At 73.2% G+C, this 14,742-nt stretch overlaps 1 protein-coding gene across 2 annotated transcripts in view; it reads left to right on the top strand.

Moving 5' to 3' along the window:
* The window catches only part of mbtd1 (mbt domain containing 1), an 82,385-nt gene that overhangs the window by 21,316 nt on the left and 46,327 nt on the right, over window positions 1-14,742 (top strand). For both annotated transcript variants that reach the window (XM_043715170.1, XM_043715171.1), the window contains exon 4: window positions 12,978-13,095. In XM_043715170.1, the coding sequence (XP_043571105.1) occupies window positions 12,978-13,095 (118 nt within the window). The remainder of the gene's footprint in view (window positions 1-12,977; window positions 13,096-14,742) is intronic.

Raw genomic sequence — 14,742 nt, 5'->3', positions numbered from 1 at the left:
CCCCTCTCTCGCTCGCGCGCCCCCTCTCTCGCTCGCGCGCCCCCTCTCTCGCTCGCGCGCCCCCTCTCTCGCTCGCGCGCCCCCTCTCTCGCTCGCGCGCCCCCTCTCTCGCTCGCGCGCCCCCTCTCTCGCTCGCGCGCCCCCTCTCTCGCTCGCGCGCCCCCTCTCTCGCTCGCGCGCCCCCTCTCTCGCTCGCGCGCCCCCTCTCTCGCTCGCGCGCCCCCTCTCTCGCTCGCGCGCCCCCTCTCTCGCTCGCGCGCCCCCTCTCTCGCTCGCGCGCCCCCTCTCTCGCTCGCGCGCCCCCTCTCTCGCTCGCGCGCCCCCTCTCTCGCTCGCGCGCCCCCTCTCTCGCTCGCGCGCCCCCTCTCTCGCTCGCGCGCCCCCTCTCTCGCTCGCGCGCCCCCTCTCTCGCTCGCGCGCCCCCTCTCTCGCTCGCGCGCCCCCTCTCTCGCTCGCGCGCCCCCTCTCTCGCTCGCGCGCCCCCTCTCTCGCTCGCGCGCCCCCTCTCTCGCTCGCGCGCCCCCTCTCTCGCTCGCGCGCCCCCTCTCTCGCTCGCGCGCCCCCTCTCTCGCTCGCGCGCCCCCTCTCTCGCTCGCGCGCCCCCTCTCTCGCTCGCGCGCCCCCTCTCTCGCTCGCGCGCCCCCTCTCTCGCTCGCGCGCCCCCTCTCTCGCTCGCGCGCCCCCTCTCTCGCTCGCGCGCCCCCTCTCTCGCTCGCGCGCCCCCTCTCTCGCTCGCGCGCCCCCTCTCTCGCTCGCGCGCCCCCTCTCTCGCTCGCGCGCCCCCTCTCTCGCTCGCGCGCCCCCTCTCTCGCTCGCGCGCCCCCTCTCTCGCTCGCGCGCCCCCTCTCTCGCTCGCGCGCCCCCTCTCTCGCTCGCGCGCCCCCTCTCTCGCTCGCGCGCCCCCTCTCTCGCTCGCGCGCCCCCTCTCTCGCTCGCGCGCCCCCTCTCTCGCTCGCGCGCCCCCTCTCTCGCTCGCGCGCCCCCTCTCTCGCTCGCGCGCCCCCTCTCTCGCTCGCGCGCCCCCTCTCTCGCTCGCGCGCCCCCTCTCTCGCTCGCGCGCCCCCTCTCTCGCTCGCGCGCCCCCTCTCTCGCTCGCGCGCCCCCTCTCTCGCTCGCGCGCCCCCTCTCTCGCTCGCGCGCCCCCTCTCTCGCTCGCGCGCCCCCTCTCTCGCTCGCGCGCCCCCTCTCTCGCTCGCGCGCCCCCTCTCTCGCTCGCGCGCCCCCTCTCTCGCTCGCGCGCCCCCTCTCTCGCTCGCGCGCCCCCTCTCTCGCTCGCGCGCCCCCTCTCTCGCTCGCGCGCCCCCTCTCTCGCTCGCGCGCCCCCTCTCTCGCTCGCGCGCCCCCTCTCTCGCTCGCGCGCCCCCTCTCTCGCTCGCGCGCCCCCTCTCTCGCTCGCGCGCCCCCTCTCTCGCTCGCGCGCCCCCTCTCTCGCTCGCGCGCCCCCTCTCTCGCTCGCGCGCCCCCTCTCTCGCTCGCGCGCCCCCTCTCTCGCTCGCGCGCCCCCTCTCTCGCTCGCGCGCCCCCTCTCTCGCTCGCGCGCCCCCTCTCTCGCTCGCGCGCCCCCTCTCTCGCTCGCGCGCCCCCTCTCTCGCTCGCGCGCCCCCTCTCTCGCTCGCGCGCCCCCTCTCTCGCTCGCGCGCCCCCTCTCTCGCTCGCGCGCCCCCTCTCTCGCTCGCGCGCCCCCTCTCTCGCTCGCGCGCCCCCTCTCTCGCTCGCGCGCCCCCTCTCTCGCTCGCGCGCCCCCTCTCTCGCTCGCGCGCCCCCTCTCTCGCTCGCGCGCCCCCTCTCTCGCTCGCGCGCCCCCTCTCTCGCTCGCGCGCCCCCTCTCTCGCTCGCGCGCCCCCTCTCTCGCTCGCGCGCCCCCTCTCTCGCTCGCGCGCCCCCTCTCTCGCTCGCGCGCCCCCTCTCTCGCTCGCGCGCCCCCTCTCTCGCTCGCGCGCCCCCTCTCTCGCTCGCGCGCCCCCTCTCTCGCTCGCGCGCCCCCTCTCTCGCTCGCGCGCCCCCTCTCTCGCTCGCGCGCCCCCTCTCTCGCTCGCGCGCCCCCTCTCTCGCTCGCGCGCCCCCTCTCTCGCTCGCGCGCCCCCTCTCTCGCTCGCGCGCCCCCTCTCTCGCTCGCGCGCCCCCTCTCTCGCTCGCGCGCCCCCTCTCTCGCTCGCGCGCCCCCTCTCTCGCTCGCGCGCCCCCTCTCTCGCTCGCGCGCCCCCTCTCTCGCTCGCGCGCCCCCTCTCTCGCTCGCGCGCCCCCTCTCTCGCTCGCGCGCCCCCTCTCTCGCTCGCGCGCCCCCTCTCTCGCTCGCGCGCCCCCTCTCTCGCTCGCGCGCCCCCTCTCTCGCTCGCGCGCCCCCTCTCTCGCTCGCGCGCCCCCTCTCTCGCTCGCGCGCCCCCTCTCTCGCTCGCGCGCCCCCTCTCTCGCTCGCGCGCCCCCTCTCTCGCTCGCGCGCCCCCTCTCTCGCTCGCGCGCCCCCTCTCTCGCTCGCGCGCCCCCTCTCTCGCTCGCGCGCCCCCTCTCTCGCTCGCGCGCCCCCTCTCTCGCTCGCGCGCCCCCTCTCTCGCTCGCGCGCCCCCTCTCTCGCTCGCGCGCCCCCTCTCTCGCTCGCGCGCCCCCTCTCTCGCTCGCGCGCCCCCTCTCTCGCTCGCGCGCCCCCTCTCTCGCTCGCGCGCCCCCTCTCTCGCTCGCGCGCCCCCTCTCTCGCTCGCGCGCCCCCTCTCTCGCTCGCGCGCCCCCTCTCTCGCTCGCGCGCCCCCTCTCTCGCTCGCGCGCCCCCTCTCTCGCTCGCGCGCCCCCTCTCTCGCTCGCGCGCCCCCTCTCTCGCTCGCGCGCCCCCTCTCTCGCTCGCGCGCCCCCTCTCTCGCTCGCGCGCCCCCTCTCTCGCTCGCGCGCCCCCTCTCTCGCTCGCGCGCCCCCTCTCTCGCTCGCGCGCCCCCTCTCTCGCTCGCGCGCCCCCTCTCTCGCTCGCGCGCCCCCTCTCTCGCTCGCGCGCCCCCTCTCTCGCTCGCGCGCCCCCTCTCTCGCTCGCGCGCCCCCTCTCTCGCTCGCGCGCCCCCTCTCTCGCTCGCGCGCCCCCTCTCTCGCTCGCGCGCCCCCTCTCTCGCTCGCGCGCCCCCTCTCTCGCTCGCGCGCCCCCTCTCTCGCTCGCGCGCCCCCTCTCTCGCTCGCGCGCCCCCTCTCTCGCTCGCGCGCCCCCTCTCTCGCTCGCGCGCCCCCTCTCTCGCTCGCGCGCCCCCTCTCTCGCTCGCGCGCCCCCTCTCTCGCTCGCGCGCCCCCTCTCTCGCTCGCGCGCCCCCTCTCTCGCTCGCGCGCCCCCTCTCTCGCTCGCGCGCCCCCTCTCTCGCTCGCGCGCCCCCTCTCTCGCTCGCGCGCCCCCTCTCTCGCTCGCGCGCCCCCTCTCTCGCTCGCGCGCCCCCTCTCTCGCTCGCGCGCCCCCTCTCTCGCTCGCGCGCCCCCTCTCTCGCTCGCGCGCCCCCTCTCTCGCTCGCGCGCCCCCTCTCTCGCTCGCGCGCCCCCTCTCTCGCTCGCGCGCCCCCTCTCTCGCTCGCGCGCCCCCTCTCTCGCTCGCGCGCCCCCTCTCTCGCTCGCGCGCCCCCTCTCTCGCTCGCGCGCCCCCTCTCTCGCTCGCGCGCCCCCTCTCTCGCTCGCGCGCCCCCTCTCTCGCTCGCGCGCCCCCTCTCTCGCTCGCGCGCCCCCTCTCTCGCTCGCGCGCCCCCTCTCTCGCTCGCGCGCCCCCTCTCTCGCTCGCGCGCCCCCTCTCTCGCTCGCGCGCCCCCTCTCTCGCTCGCGCGCCCCCTCTCTCGCTCGCGCGCCCCCTCTCTCGCTCGCGCGCCCCCTCTCTCGCTCGCGCGCCCCCTCTCTCGCTCGCGCGCCCCCTCTCTCGCTCGCGCGCCCCCTCTCTCGCTCGCGCGCCCCCTCTCTCGCTCGCGCGCCCCCTCTCTCGCTCGCGCGCCCCCTCTCTCGCTCGCGCGCCCCCTCTCTCGCTCGCGCGCCCCCTCTCTCGCTCGCGCGCCCCCTCTCTCGCTCGCGCGCCCCCTCTCTCGCTCGCGCGCCCCCTCTCTCGCTCGCGCGCCCCCTCTCTCGCTCGCGCGCCCCCTCTCTCGCTCGCGCGCCCCCTCTCTCGCTCGCGCGCCCCCTCTCTCGCTCGCGCGCCCCCTCTCTCGCTCGCGCGCCCCCTCTCTCGCTCGCGCGCCCCCTCTCTCGCTCGCGCGCCCCCTCTCTCGCTCGCGCGCCCCCTCTCTCGCTCGCGCGCCCCCTCTCTCGCTCGCGCGCCCCCTCTCTCGCTCGCGCGCCCCCTCTCTCGCTCGCGCGCCCCCTCTCTCGCTCGCGCGCCCCCTCTCTCGCTCGCGCGCCCCCTCTCTCGCTCGCGCGCCCCCTCTCTCGCTCGCGCGCCCCCTCTCTCGCTCGCGCGCCCCCTCTCTCGCTCGCGCGCCCCCTCTCTCGCTCGCGCGCCCCCTCTCTCGCTCGCGCGCCCCCTCTCTCGCTCGCGCGCCCCCTCTCTCGCTCGCGCGCCCCCTCTCTCGCTCGCGCGCCCCCTCTCTCGCTCGCGCGCCCCCTCTCTCGCTCGCGCGCCCCCTCTCTCGCTCGCGCGCCCCCTCTCTCGCTCGCGCGCCCCCTCTCTCGCTCGCGCGCCCCCTCTCTCGCTCGCGCGCCCCCTCTCTCGCTCGCGCGCCCCCTCTCTCGCTCGCGCGCCCCCTCTCTCGCTCGCGCGCCCCCTCTCTCGCTCGCGCGCCCCCTCTCTCGCTCGCGCGCCCCCTCTCTCGCTCGCGCGCCCCCTCTCTCGCTCGCGCGCCCCCTCTCTCGCTCGCGCGCCCCCTCTCTCGCTCGCGCGCCCCCTCTCTCGCTCGCGCGCCCCCTCTCTCGCTCGCGCGCCCCCTCTCTCGCTCGCGCGCCCCCTCTCTCGCTCGCGCGCCCCCTCTCTCGCTCGCGCGCCCCCTCTCTCGCTCGCGCGCCCCCTCTCTCGCTCGCGCGCCCCCTCTCTCGCTCGCGCGCCCCCTCTCTCGCTCGCGCGCCCCCTCTCTCGCTCGCGCGCCCCCTCTCTCGCTCGCGCGCCCCCTCTCTCGCTCGCGCGCCCCCTCTCTCGCTCGCGCGCCCCCTCTCTCGCTCGCGCGCCCCCTCTCTCGCTCGCGCGCCCCCTCTCTCGCTCGCGCGCCCCCTCTCTCGCTCGCGCGCCCCCTCTCTCGCTCGCGCGCCCCCTCTCTCGCTCGCGCGCCCCCTCTCTCGCTCGCGCGCCCCCTCTCTCGCTCGCGCGCCCCCTCTCTCGCTCGCGCGCCCCCTCTCTCGCTCGCGCGCCCCCTCTCTCGCTCGCGCGCCCCCTCTCTCGCTCGCGCGCCCCCTCTCTCGCTCGCGCGCCCCCTCTCTCGCTCGCGCGCCCCCTCTCTCGCTCGCGCGCCCCCTCTCTCGCTCGCGCGCCCCCTCTCTCGCTCGCGCGCCCCCTCTCTCGCTCGCGCGCCCCCTCTCTCGCTCGCGCGCCCCCTCTCTCGCTCGCGCGCCCCCTCTCTCGCTCGCGCGCCCCCTCTCTCGCTCGCGCGCCCCCTCTCTCGCTCGCGCGCCCCCTCTCTCGCTCGCGCGCCCCCTCTCTCGCTCGCGCGCCCCCTCTCTCGCTCGCGCGCCCCCTCTCTCGCTCGCGCGCCCCCTCTCTCGCTCGCGCGCCCCCTCTCTCGCTCGCGCGCCCCCTCTCTCGCTCGCGCGCCCCCTCTCTCGCTCGCGCGCCCCCTCTCTCGCTCGCGCGCCCCCTCTCTCGCTCGCGCGCCCCCTCTCTCGCTCGCGCGCCCCCTCTCTCGCTCGCGCGCCCCCTCTCTCGCTCGCGCGCCCCCTCTCTCGCTCGCGCGCCCCCTCTCTCGCTCGCGCGCCCCCTCTCTCGCTCGCGCGCCCCCTCTCTCGCTCGCGCGCCCCCTCTCTCGCTCGCGCGCCCCCTCTCTCGCTCGCGCGCCCCCTCTCTCGCTCGCGCGCCCCCTCTCTCGCTCGCGCGCCCCCTCTCTCGCTCGCGCGCCCCCTCTCTCGCTCGCGCGCCCCCTCTCTCGCTCGCGCGCCCCCTCTCTCGCTCGCGCGCCCCCTCTCTCGCTCGCGCGCCCCCTCTCTCGCTCGCGCGCCCCCTCTCTCGCTCGCGCGCCCCCTCTCTCGCTCGCGCGCCCCCTCTCTCGCTCGCGCGCCCCCTCTCTCGCTCGCGCGCCCCCTCTCTCGCTCGCGCGCCCCCTCTCTCGCTCGCGCGCCCCCTCTCTCGCTCGCGCGCCCCCTCTCTCGCTCGCGCGCCCCCTCTCTCGCTCGCGCGCCCCCTCTCTCGCTCGCGCGCCCCCTCTCTCGCTCGCGCGCCCCCTCTCTCGCTCGCGCGCCCCCTCTCTCGCTCGCGCGCCCCCTCTCTCGCTCGCGCGCCCCCTCTCTCGCTCGCGCGCCCCCTCTCTCGCTCGCGCGCCCCCTCTCTCGCTCGCGCGCCCCCTCTCTCGCTCGCGCGCCCCCTCTCTCGCTCGCGCGCCCCCTCTCTCGCTCGCGCGCCCCCTCTCTCGCTCGCGCGCCCCCTCTCTCGCTCGCGCGCCCCCTCTCTCGCTCGCGCGCCCCCTCTCTCGCTCGCGCGCCCCCTCTCTCGCTCGCGCGCCCCCTCTCTCGCTCGCGCGCCCCCTCTCTCGCTCGCGCGCCCCCTCTCTCGCTCGCGCGCCCCCTCTCTCGCTCGCGCGCCCCCTCTCTCGCTCGCGCGCCCCCTCTCTCGCTCGCGCGCCCCCTCTCTCGCTCGCGCGCCCCCTCTCTCGCTCGCGCGCCCCCTCTCTCGCTCGCGCGCCCCCTCTCTCGCTCGCGCGCCCCCTCTCTCGCTCGCGCGCCCCCTCTCTCGCTCGCGCGCCCCCTCTCTCGCTCGCGCGCCCCCTCTCTCGCTCGCGCGCCCCCTCTCTCGCTCGCGCGCCCCCTCTCTCGCTCGCGCGCCCCCTCTCTCGCTCGCGCGCCCCCTCTCTCGCTCGCGCGCCCCCTCTCTCGCTCGCGCGCCCCCTCTCTCGCTCGCGCGCCCCCTCTCTCGCTCGCGCGCCCCCTCTCTCGCTCGCGCGCCCCCTCTCTCGCTCGCGCGCCCCCTCTCTCGCTCGCGCGCCCCCTCTCTCGCTCGCGCGCCCCCTCTCTCGCTCGCGCGCCCCCTCTCTCGCTCGCGCGCCCCCTCTCTCGCTCGCGCGCCCCCTCTCTCGCTCGCGCGCCCCCTCTCTCGCTCGCGCGCCCCCTCTCTCGCTCGCGCGCCCCCTCTCTCGCTCGCGCGCCCCCTCTCTCGCTCGCGCGCCCCCTCTCTCGCTCGCGCGCCCCCTCTCTCGCTCGCGCGCCCCCTCTCTCGCTCGCGCGCCCCCTCTCTCGCTCGCGCGCCCCCTCTCTCGCTCGCGCGCCCCCTCTCTCGCTCGCGCGCCCCCTCTCTCGCTCGCGCGCCCCCTCTCTCGCTCGCGCGCCCCCTCTCTCGCTCGCGCGCCCCCTCTCTCGCTCGCGCGCCCCCTCTCTCGCTCGCGCGCCCCCTCTCTCGCTCGCGCGCCCCCTCTCTCGCTCGCGCGCCCCCTCTCTCGCTCGCGCGCCCCCTCTCTCGCTCGCGCGCCCCCTCTCTCGCTCGCGCGCCCCCTCTCTCGCTCGCGCGCCCCCTCTCTCGCTCGCGCGCCCCCTCTCTCGCTCGCGCGCCCCCTCTCTCGCTCGCGCGCCCCCTCTCTCGCTCGCGCGCCCCCTCTCTCGCTCGCGCGCCCCCTCTCTCGCTCGCGCGCCCCCTCTCTCGCTCGCGCGCCCCCTCTCTCGCTCGCGCGCCCCCTCTCTCGCTCGCGCGCCCCCTCTCTCGCTCGCGCGCCCCCTCTCTCGCTCGCGCGCCCCCTCTCTCGCTCGCGCGCCCCCTCTCTCGCTCGCGCGCCCCCTCTCTCGCTCGCGCGCCCCCTCTCTCGCTCGCGCGCCCCCTCTCTCGCTCGCGCGCCCCCTCTCTCGCTCGCGCGCCCCCTCTCTCGCTCGCGCGCCCCCTCTCTCGCTCGCGCGCCCCCTCTCTCGCTCGCGCGCCCCCTCTCTCGCTCGCGCGCCCCCTCTCTCGCTCGCGCGCCCCCTCTCTCGCTCGCGCGCCCCCTCTCTCGCTCGCGCGCCCCCTCTCTCGCTCGCGCGCCCCCTCTCTCGCTCGCGCGCCCCCTCTCTCGCTCGCGCGCCCCCTCTCTCGCTCGCGCGCCCCCTCTCTCGCTCGCGCGCCCCCTCTCTCGCTCGCGCGCCCCCTCTCTCGCTCGCGCGCCCCCTCTCTCGCTCGCGCGCCCCCTCTCTCGCTCGCGCGCCCCCTCTCTCGCTCGCGCGCCCCCTCTCTCGCTCGCGCGCCCCCTCTCTCGCTCGCGCGCCCCCTCTCTCGCTCGCGCGCCCCCTCTCTCGCTCGCGCGCCCCCTCTCTCGCTCGCGCGCCCCCTCTCTCGCTCGCGCGCCCCCTCTCTCGCTCGCGCGCCCCCTCTCTCGCTCGCGCGCCCCCTCTCTCGCTCGCGCGCCCCCTCTCTCGCTCGCGCGCCCCCTCTCTCGCTCGCGCGCCCCCTCTCTCGCTCGCGCGCCCCCTCTCTCGCTCGCGCGCCCCCTCTCTCGCTCGCGCGCCCCCTCTCTCGCTCGCGCGCCCCCTCTCTCGCTCGCGCGCCCCCTCTCTCGCTCGCGCGCCCCCTCTCTCGCTCGCGCGCCCCCTCTCTCGCTCGCGCGCCCCCTCTCTCGCTCGCGCGCCCCCTCTCTCGCTCGCGCGCCCCCTCTCTCGCTCGCGCGCCCCCTCTCTCGCTCGCGCGCCCCCTCTCTCGCTCGCGCGCCCCCTCTCTCGCTCGCGCGCCCCCTCTCTCGCTCGCGCGCCCCCTCTCTCGCTCGCGCGCCCCCTCTCTCGCTCGCGCGCCCCCTCTCTCGCTCGCGCGCCCCCTCTCTCGCTCGCGCGCCCCCTCTCTCGCTCGCGCGCCCCCTCTCTCGCTCGCGCGCCCCCTCTCTCGCTCGCGCGCCCCCTCTCTCGCTCGCGCGCCCCCTCTCTCGCTCGCGCGCCCCCTCTCTCGCTCGCGCGCCCCCTCTCTCGCTCGCGCGCCCCCTCTCTCGCTCGCGCGCCCCCTCTCTCGCTCGCGCGCCCCCTCTCTCGCTCGCGCGCCCCCTCTCTCGCTCGCGCGCCCCCTCTCTCGCTCGCGCGCCCCCTCTCTCGCTCGCGCGCCCCCTCTCTCGCTCGCGCGCCCCCTCTCTCGCTCGCGCGCCCCCTCTCTCGCTCGCGCGCCCCCTCTCTCGCTCGCGCGCCCCCTCTCTCGCTCGCGCGCCCCCTCTCTCGCTCGCGCGCCCCCTCTCTCGCTCGCGCGCCCCCTCTCTCGCTCGCGCGCCCCCTCTCTCGCTCGCGCGCCCCCTCTCTCGCTCGCGCGCCCCCTCTCTCGCTCGCGCGCCCCCTCTCTCGCTCGCGCGCCCCCTCTCTCGCTCGCGCGCCCCCTCTCTCGCTCGCGCGCCCCCTCTCTCGCTCGCGCGCCCCCTCTCTCGCTCGCGCGCCCCCTCTCTCGCTCGCGCGCCCCCTCTCTCGCTCGCGCGCCCCCTCTCTCGCTCGCGCGCCCCCTCTCTCGCTCGCGCGCCCCCTCTCTCGCTCGCGCGCCCCCTCTCTCGCTCGCGCGCCCCCTCTCTCGCTCGCGCGCCCCCTCTCTCGCTCGCGCGCCCCCTCTCTCGCTCGCGCGCCCCCTCTCTCGCTCGCGCGCCCCCTCTCTCGCTCGCGCGCCCCCTCTCTCGCTCGCGCGCCCCCTCTCTCGCTCGCGCGCCCCCTCTCTCGCTCGCGCGCCCCCTCTCTCGCTCGCGCGCCCCCTCTCTCGCTCGCGCGCCCCCTCTCTCGCTCGCGCGCCCCCTCTCTCGCTCGCGCGCCCCCTCTCTCGCTCGCGCGCCCCCTCTCTCGCTCGCGCGCCCCCTCTCTCGCTCGCGCGCCCCCTCTCTCGCTCGCGCGCCCCCTCTCTCGCTCGCGCGCCCCCTCTCTCGCTCGCGCGCCCCCTCTCTCGCTCGCGCGCCCCCTCTCTCGCTCGCGCGCCCCCTCTCTCGCTCGCGCGCCCCCTCTCTCGCTCGCGCGCCCCCTCTCTCGCTCGCGCGCCCCCTCTCTCGCTCGCGCGCCCCCTCTCTCGCTCGCGCGCCCCCTCTCTCGCTCGCGCGCCCCCTCTCTCGCTCGCGCGCCCCCTCTCTCGCTCGCGCGCCCCCTCTCTCGCTCGCGCGCCCCCTCTCTCGCTCGCGCGCCCCCTCTCTCGCTCGCGCGCCCCCTCTCTCGCTCGCGCGCCCCCTCTCTCGCTCGCGCGCCCCCTCTCTCGCTCGCGCGCCCCCTCTCTCGCTCGCGCGCCCCCTCTCTCGCTCGCGCGCCCCCTCTCTCGCTCGCGCGCCCCCTCTCTCGCTCGCGCGCCCCCTCTCTCGCTCGCGCGCCCCCTCTCTCGCTCGCGCGCCCCCTCTCTCGCTCGCGCGCCCCCTCTCTCGCTCGCGCGCCCCCTCTCTCGCTCGCGCGCCCCCTCTCTCGCTCGCGCGCCCCCTCTCTCGCTCGCGCGCCCCCTCTCTCGCTCGCGCGCCCCCTCTCTCGCTCGCGCGCCCCCTCTCTCGCTCGCGCGCCCCCTCTCTCGCTCGCGCGCCCCCTCTCTCGCTCGCGCGCCCCCTCTCTCGCTCGCGCGCCCCCTCTCTCGCTCGCGCGCCCCCTCTCTCGCTCGCGCGCCCCCTCTCTCGCTCGCGCGCCCCCTCTCTCGCTCGCGCGCCCCCTCTCTCGCTCGCGCGCCCCCTCTCTCGCTCGCGCGCCCCCTCTCTCGCTCGCGCGCCCCCTCTCTCGCTCGCGCGCCCCCTCTCTCGCTCGCGCGCCCCCTCTCTCGCTCGCGCGCCCCCTCTCTCGCTCGCGCGCCCCCTCTCTCGCTCGCGCGCCCCCTCTCTCGCTCGCGCGCCCCCTCTCTCGCTCGCGCGCCCCCTCTCTCGCTCGCGCGCCCCCTCTCTCGCTCGCGCGCCCCCTCTCTCGCTCGCGCGCCCCCTCTCTCGCTCGCGCGCCCCCTCTCTCGCTCGCGCGCCCCCTCTCTCGCTCGCGCGCCCCCTCTCTCGCTCGCGCGCCCCCTCTCTCGCTCGCGCGCCCCCTCTCTCGCTCGCGCGCCCCCTCTCTCGCTCGCGCGCCCCCTCTCTCGCTCGCGCGCCCCCTCTCTCGCTCGCGCGCCCCCTCTCTCGCTCGCGCGCCCCCTCTCTCGCTCGCGCGCCCCCTCTCTCGCTCGCGCGCCCCCTCTCTCGCTCGCGCGCCCCCTCTCTCGCTCGCGCGCCCCCTCTCTCGCTCGCGCGCCCCCTCTCTCGCTCGCGCGCCCCCTCTCTCGCTCGCGCGCCCCCTCTCTCGCTCGCGCGCCCCCTCTCTCGCTCGCGCGCCCCCTCTCTCGCTCGCGCGCCCCCTCTCTCGCTCGCGCGCCCCCTCTCTCGCTCGCGCGCCCCCTCTCTCGCTCGCGCGCCCCCTCTCTCGCTCGCGCGCCCCCTCTCTCGCTCGCGCGCCCCCTCTCTCGCTCGCGCGCCCCCTCTCTCGCTCGCGCGCCCCCTCTCTCGCTCGCGCGCCCCCTCTCTCGCTCGCGCGCCCCCTCTCTCGCTCGCGCGCCCCCTCTCTCGCTCGCGCGCCCCCTCTCTCGCTCGCGCGCCCCCTCTCTCGCTCGCGCGCCCCCTCTCTCGCTCGCGCGCCCCCTCTCTCGCTCGCGCGCCCCCTCTCTCGCTCGCGCGCCCCCTCTCTCGCTCGCGCGCCCCCTCTCTCGCTCGCGCGCCCCCTCTCTCGCTCGCGCGCCCCCTCTCTCGCTCGCGCGCCCCCTCTCTCGCTCGCGCGCCCCCTCTCTCGCTCGCGCGCCCCCTCTCTCGCTCGCGCGCCCCCTCTCTCGCTCGCGCGCCCCCTCTCTCGCTCGCGCGCCCCCTCTCTCGCTCGCGCGCCCCCTCTCTCGCTCGCGCGCCCCCTCTCTCGCTCGCGCGCCCCCTCTCTCGCTCGCGCGCCCCCTCTCTCGCTCGCGCGCCCCCTCTCTCGCTCGCGCGCCCCCTCTCTCGCTCGCGCGCCCCCTCTCTCGCTCGCGCGCCCCCTCTCTCGCTCGCGCGCCCCCTCTCTCGCTCGCGCGCCCCCTCTCTCGCTCGCGCGCCCCCTCTCTCGCTCGCGCGCCCCCTCTCTCGCTCGCGCGCCCCCTCTCTCGCTCGCGCGCCCCCTCTCTCGCTCGCGCGCCCCCTCTCTCGCTCGCGCTCTCTCTCTCGCGTGCTCTCTCTCTCCCGCACGCGCTCCCTCTCTCTCTCTCTCTCGCGCGCGCCCTTTGAACAAAGGAACCACATTAGCGATCCTCCAGTCAACCAGCACTTCACCTGTGGCCAGCAAAATATTCAATATCTCTGGCAGGCCCTCAGCAATCTCCTCCTTGGCATCAAACCCTGGTGATTTATGCACCAGCATGCCCACTAAATCTAATCTCCCTTTCTTCTTAATCTTACTGCGGTTGAGAACCTTTCCATCCCCGGCTACAATGTCTTTCTCCTCTTGTGAATGCAGTTGAGAAGTATTCATTTAAGCCCTCATCCACAGGCTGCAGGCATAGATTGCCCCTTTGGTCTCTAATAGGTCCCACTCTTTCCCTGGTAATCCTCTTCGTCCTAATTCTCTTAGAAAGGATAGCACCTTCTAAATCTGCATCCTCTACAATTTAGAATGACGAGCAGTGGATATCTCAGAATGCCACTACCTGCATTTCTTCTGCAAGTCAAGGGCCATGTTGACTTGGAAATATAATCACCTTTCCTTCAGTGGCACTGGTCAAAATCCTTGTGCTCTCTGCATAACAGCTTTGTTGGTGCCCCTACACCACATTGACTGCAGTAGTTCAGTTAGACAATTCACAATCCCCCTTGTTGAGGGTAATTAATTGGGCAGTGAGTGCTGGCCTAACCAGCGACACCAGCGTTCCAAAAATGACACCTTTAAGGTTGGTGACAATCCCTAACAGTAAGTGGTTTCCGTCAAGTGCATTTAATTTGGTTATTGCAGGAATAGGCAATATGTTTTTCACTTATGCCTAATTCTCCTTTCAAAAGGGAAAACCCCCAACAAAGAAAGCAAAAGTTCTACAGAAACAGCCGTTAGTGGCTAAATTGGCAGCCTACGCACAGTACCAGGCAAGTCTCCAACAGAACCAAACCAAGAGTAAAGCAGGTAATGGATCATTTCTGTTATCTTGCATAGCACTGAAAAATGCTGGTCAGCAAGGAAAAGTTTAAAAGTTTGGATAACTTCCCTGAATTTTTGTGCATTCATCTTTAAGTTTTAACAATTTAGCTGAAGCATTGAGGTTTTGAGTGTGTGATATCATTTATTTGAGAGGAAATCCTATTTGGTTTTGCATTTGTGTCATCTGCAAATTTTTGTGTAGAGCGGCACGGTGGGGCTCAGTGGTTAGCACTGCTGCCTCACAGCACCAGTTCAATTCCAGCCTCAGGCGCCTGTCTGTATGGAGTTTGCATGTTCTGCCAGTGTCTGCGTGAGTTTCTTCCCCATGCTCCGGTTTCCTCCCACAGTCCAAAGATGTGCAGGTCACATGAATTGGCCATGCTAAATTGCCCATAGTGTTAAGTGTATTAGTCTAGGTGGGTTACTCTTCGAAGAGGTCGGTGTGGACTTGTTGGGCCGAAGGGCCTATTTCCACACTGTAGGTAATCTAATCTAATCAGAACAGGGACCAGAAATTGTTACTGCGAAGAAATCCCATCGATCTGACAGCTGGAAGCATGCTTTCCTGGGATGATTCACCTCCAAGCTTGGCAGAATCTCTGTCCCCTCTTTAATGTGTGACCAGCTGAGGAAACCTGCAGCACTTTACTGTCACTGTTACCAAGCCTGACAGTATATTATGTCCTTTATTAAAGATTTTAAAAATCAAGACAATTTTTAAAAATTATATGCCTTTTATTTTTGAATGGTTGCATTTCTTCAAGTGGAGTTATATATAATATGCAGCACAGAAGCAGTTCATTTGGTACAACTAGTCCATGCCATGCTCCAATCTCACTTGAGCCTAACCGTCTTAAGCACCCCCCCCACTCCTTTGCTAATCTTATCAAGCTTTCCCTGAAATGTATACCATTCATTTCAACTACTTCCTGTTGGAGAGTTTTTGTTACTCTCTTGGTTGTGGCATTTCCTCTGAATTCCCTGTTTGATTTCTTGATGACTCTCTGGCATTGATTTTCTTTATTTTTGCATTTCCCCCCACAAGTGGAAATATTGTCTACTTGATCAAAGCCATTCATACTTTTAGATTCTCTAATTTCTTTCTCATTTTTTAAAAGAAAAGTAGTGCCAGCTGTTAGTTCTGTCCTGATAGTATGACTGCAGACTACTGATATAATGTTTGTAAATAGCTGTTGAGTCTCCAGTGCATCTATATTCTTTTATAATAACATGACTACTGTAAGCAAGACTACAGTACAGTAACCAAAGTTCGATAGAAATTTCTATAGCTTTTCTGCTTTTCAGTTCTGTATCCCTATAAAATAGACATCAGTGCTTGATTTGCTTTTAATTTTAACTTGTGTTGCCATTTTGAGATTTATATCTTGGTATTCCCTTTGCTCCTGTATTCCATTTAGATTCTTATTTTTGAAGTTACATGACACCACCTTACTTACTGAGCAAAATGGAGTACCTCAGTTATCTGTACTAAAATTAATTGCAATTTCTGCAAGTTTATTAATATCTTGTATCTGTTGCAGCCCCACTCAGCATTGAACAAAATCCCCGTGTCATCCCAGATCCCCTTTTAGTGAGGTCAACTGTCCATCTTACGCTACACTGTGCAAGGGC

Source organism: Chiloscyllium plagiosum, chromosome 24, assembly GCF_004010195.1.
Source record: "Chiloscyllium plagiosum isolate BGI_BamShark_2017 chromosome 24, ASM401019v2, whole genome shotgun sequence".
NCBI lineage: Eukaryota > Metazoa > Chordata > Chondrichthyes > Orectolobiformes > Hemiscylliidae > Chiloscyllium > Chiloscyllium plagiosum.
Note: the sequence above shows the minus strand (reverse complement) of the source record. Positions and strands in the feature narration are given on the sequence as shown.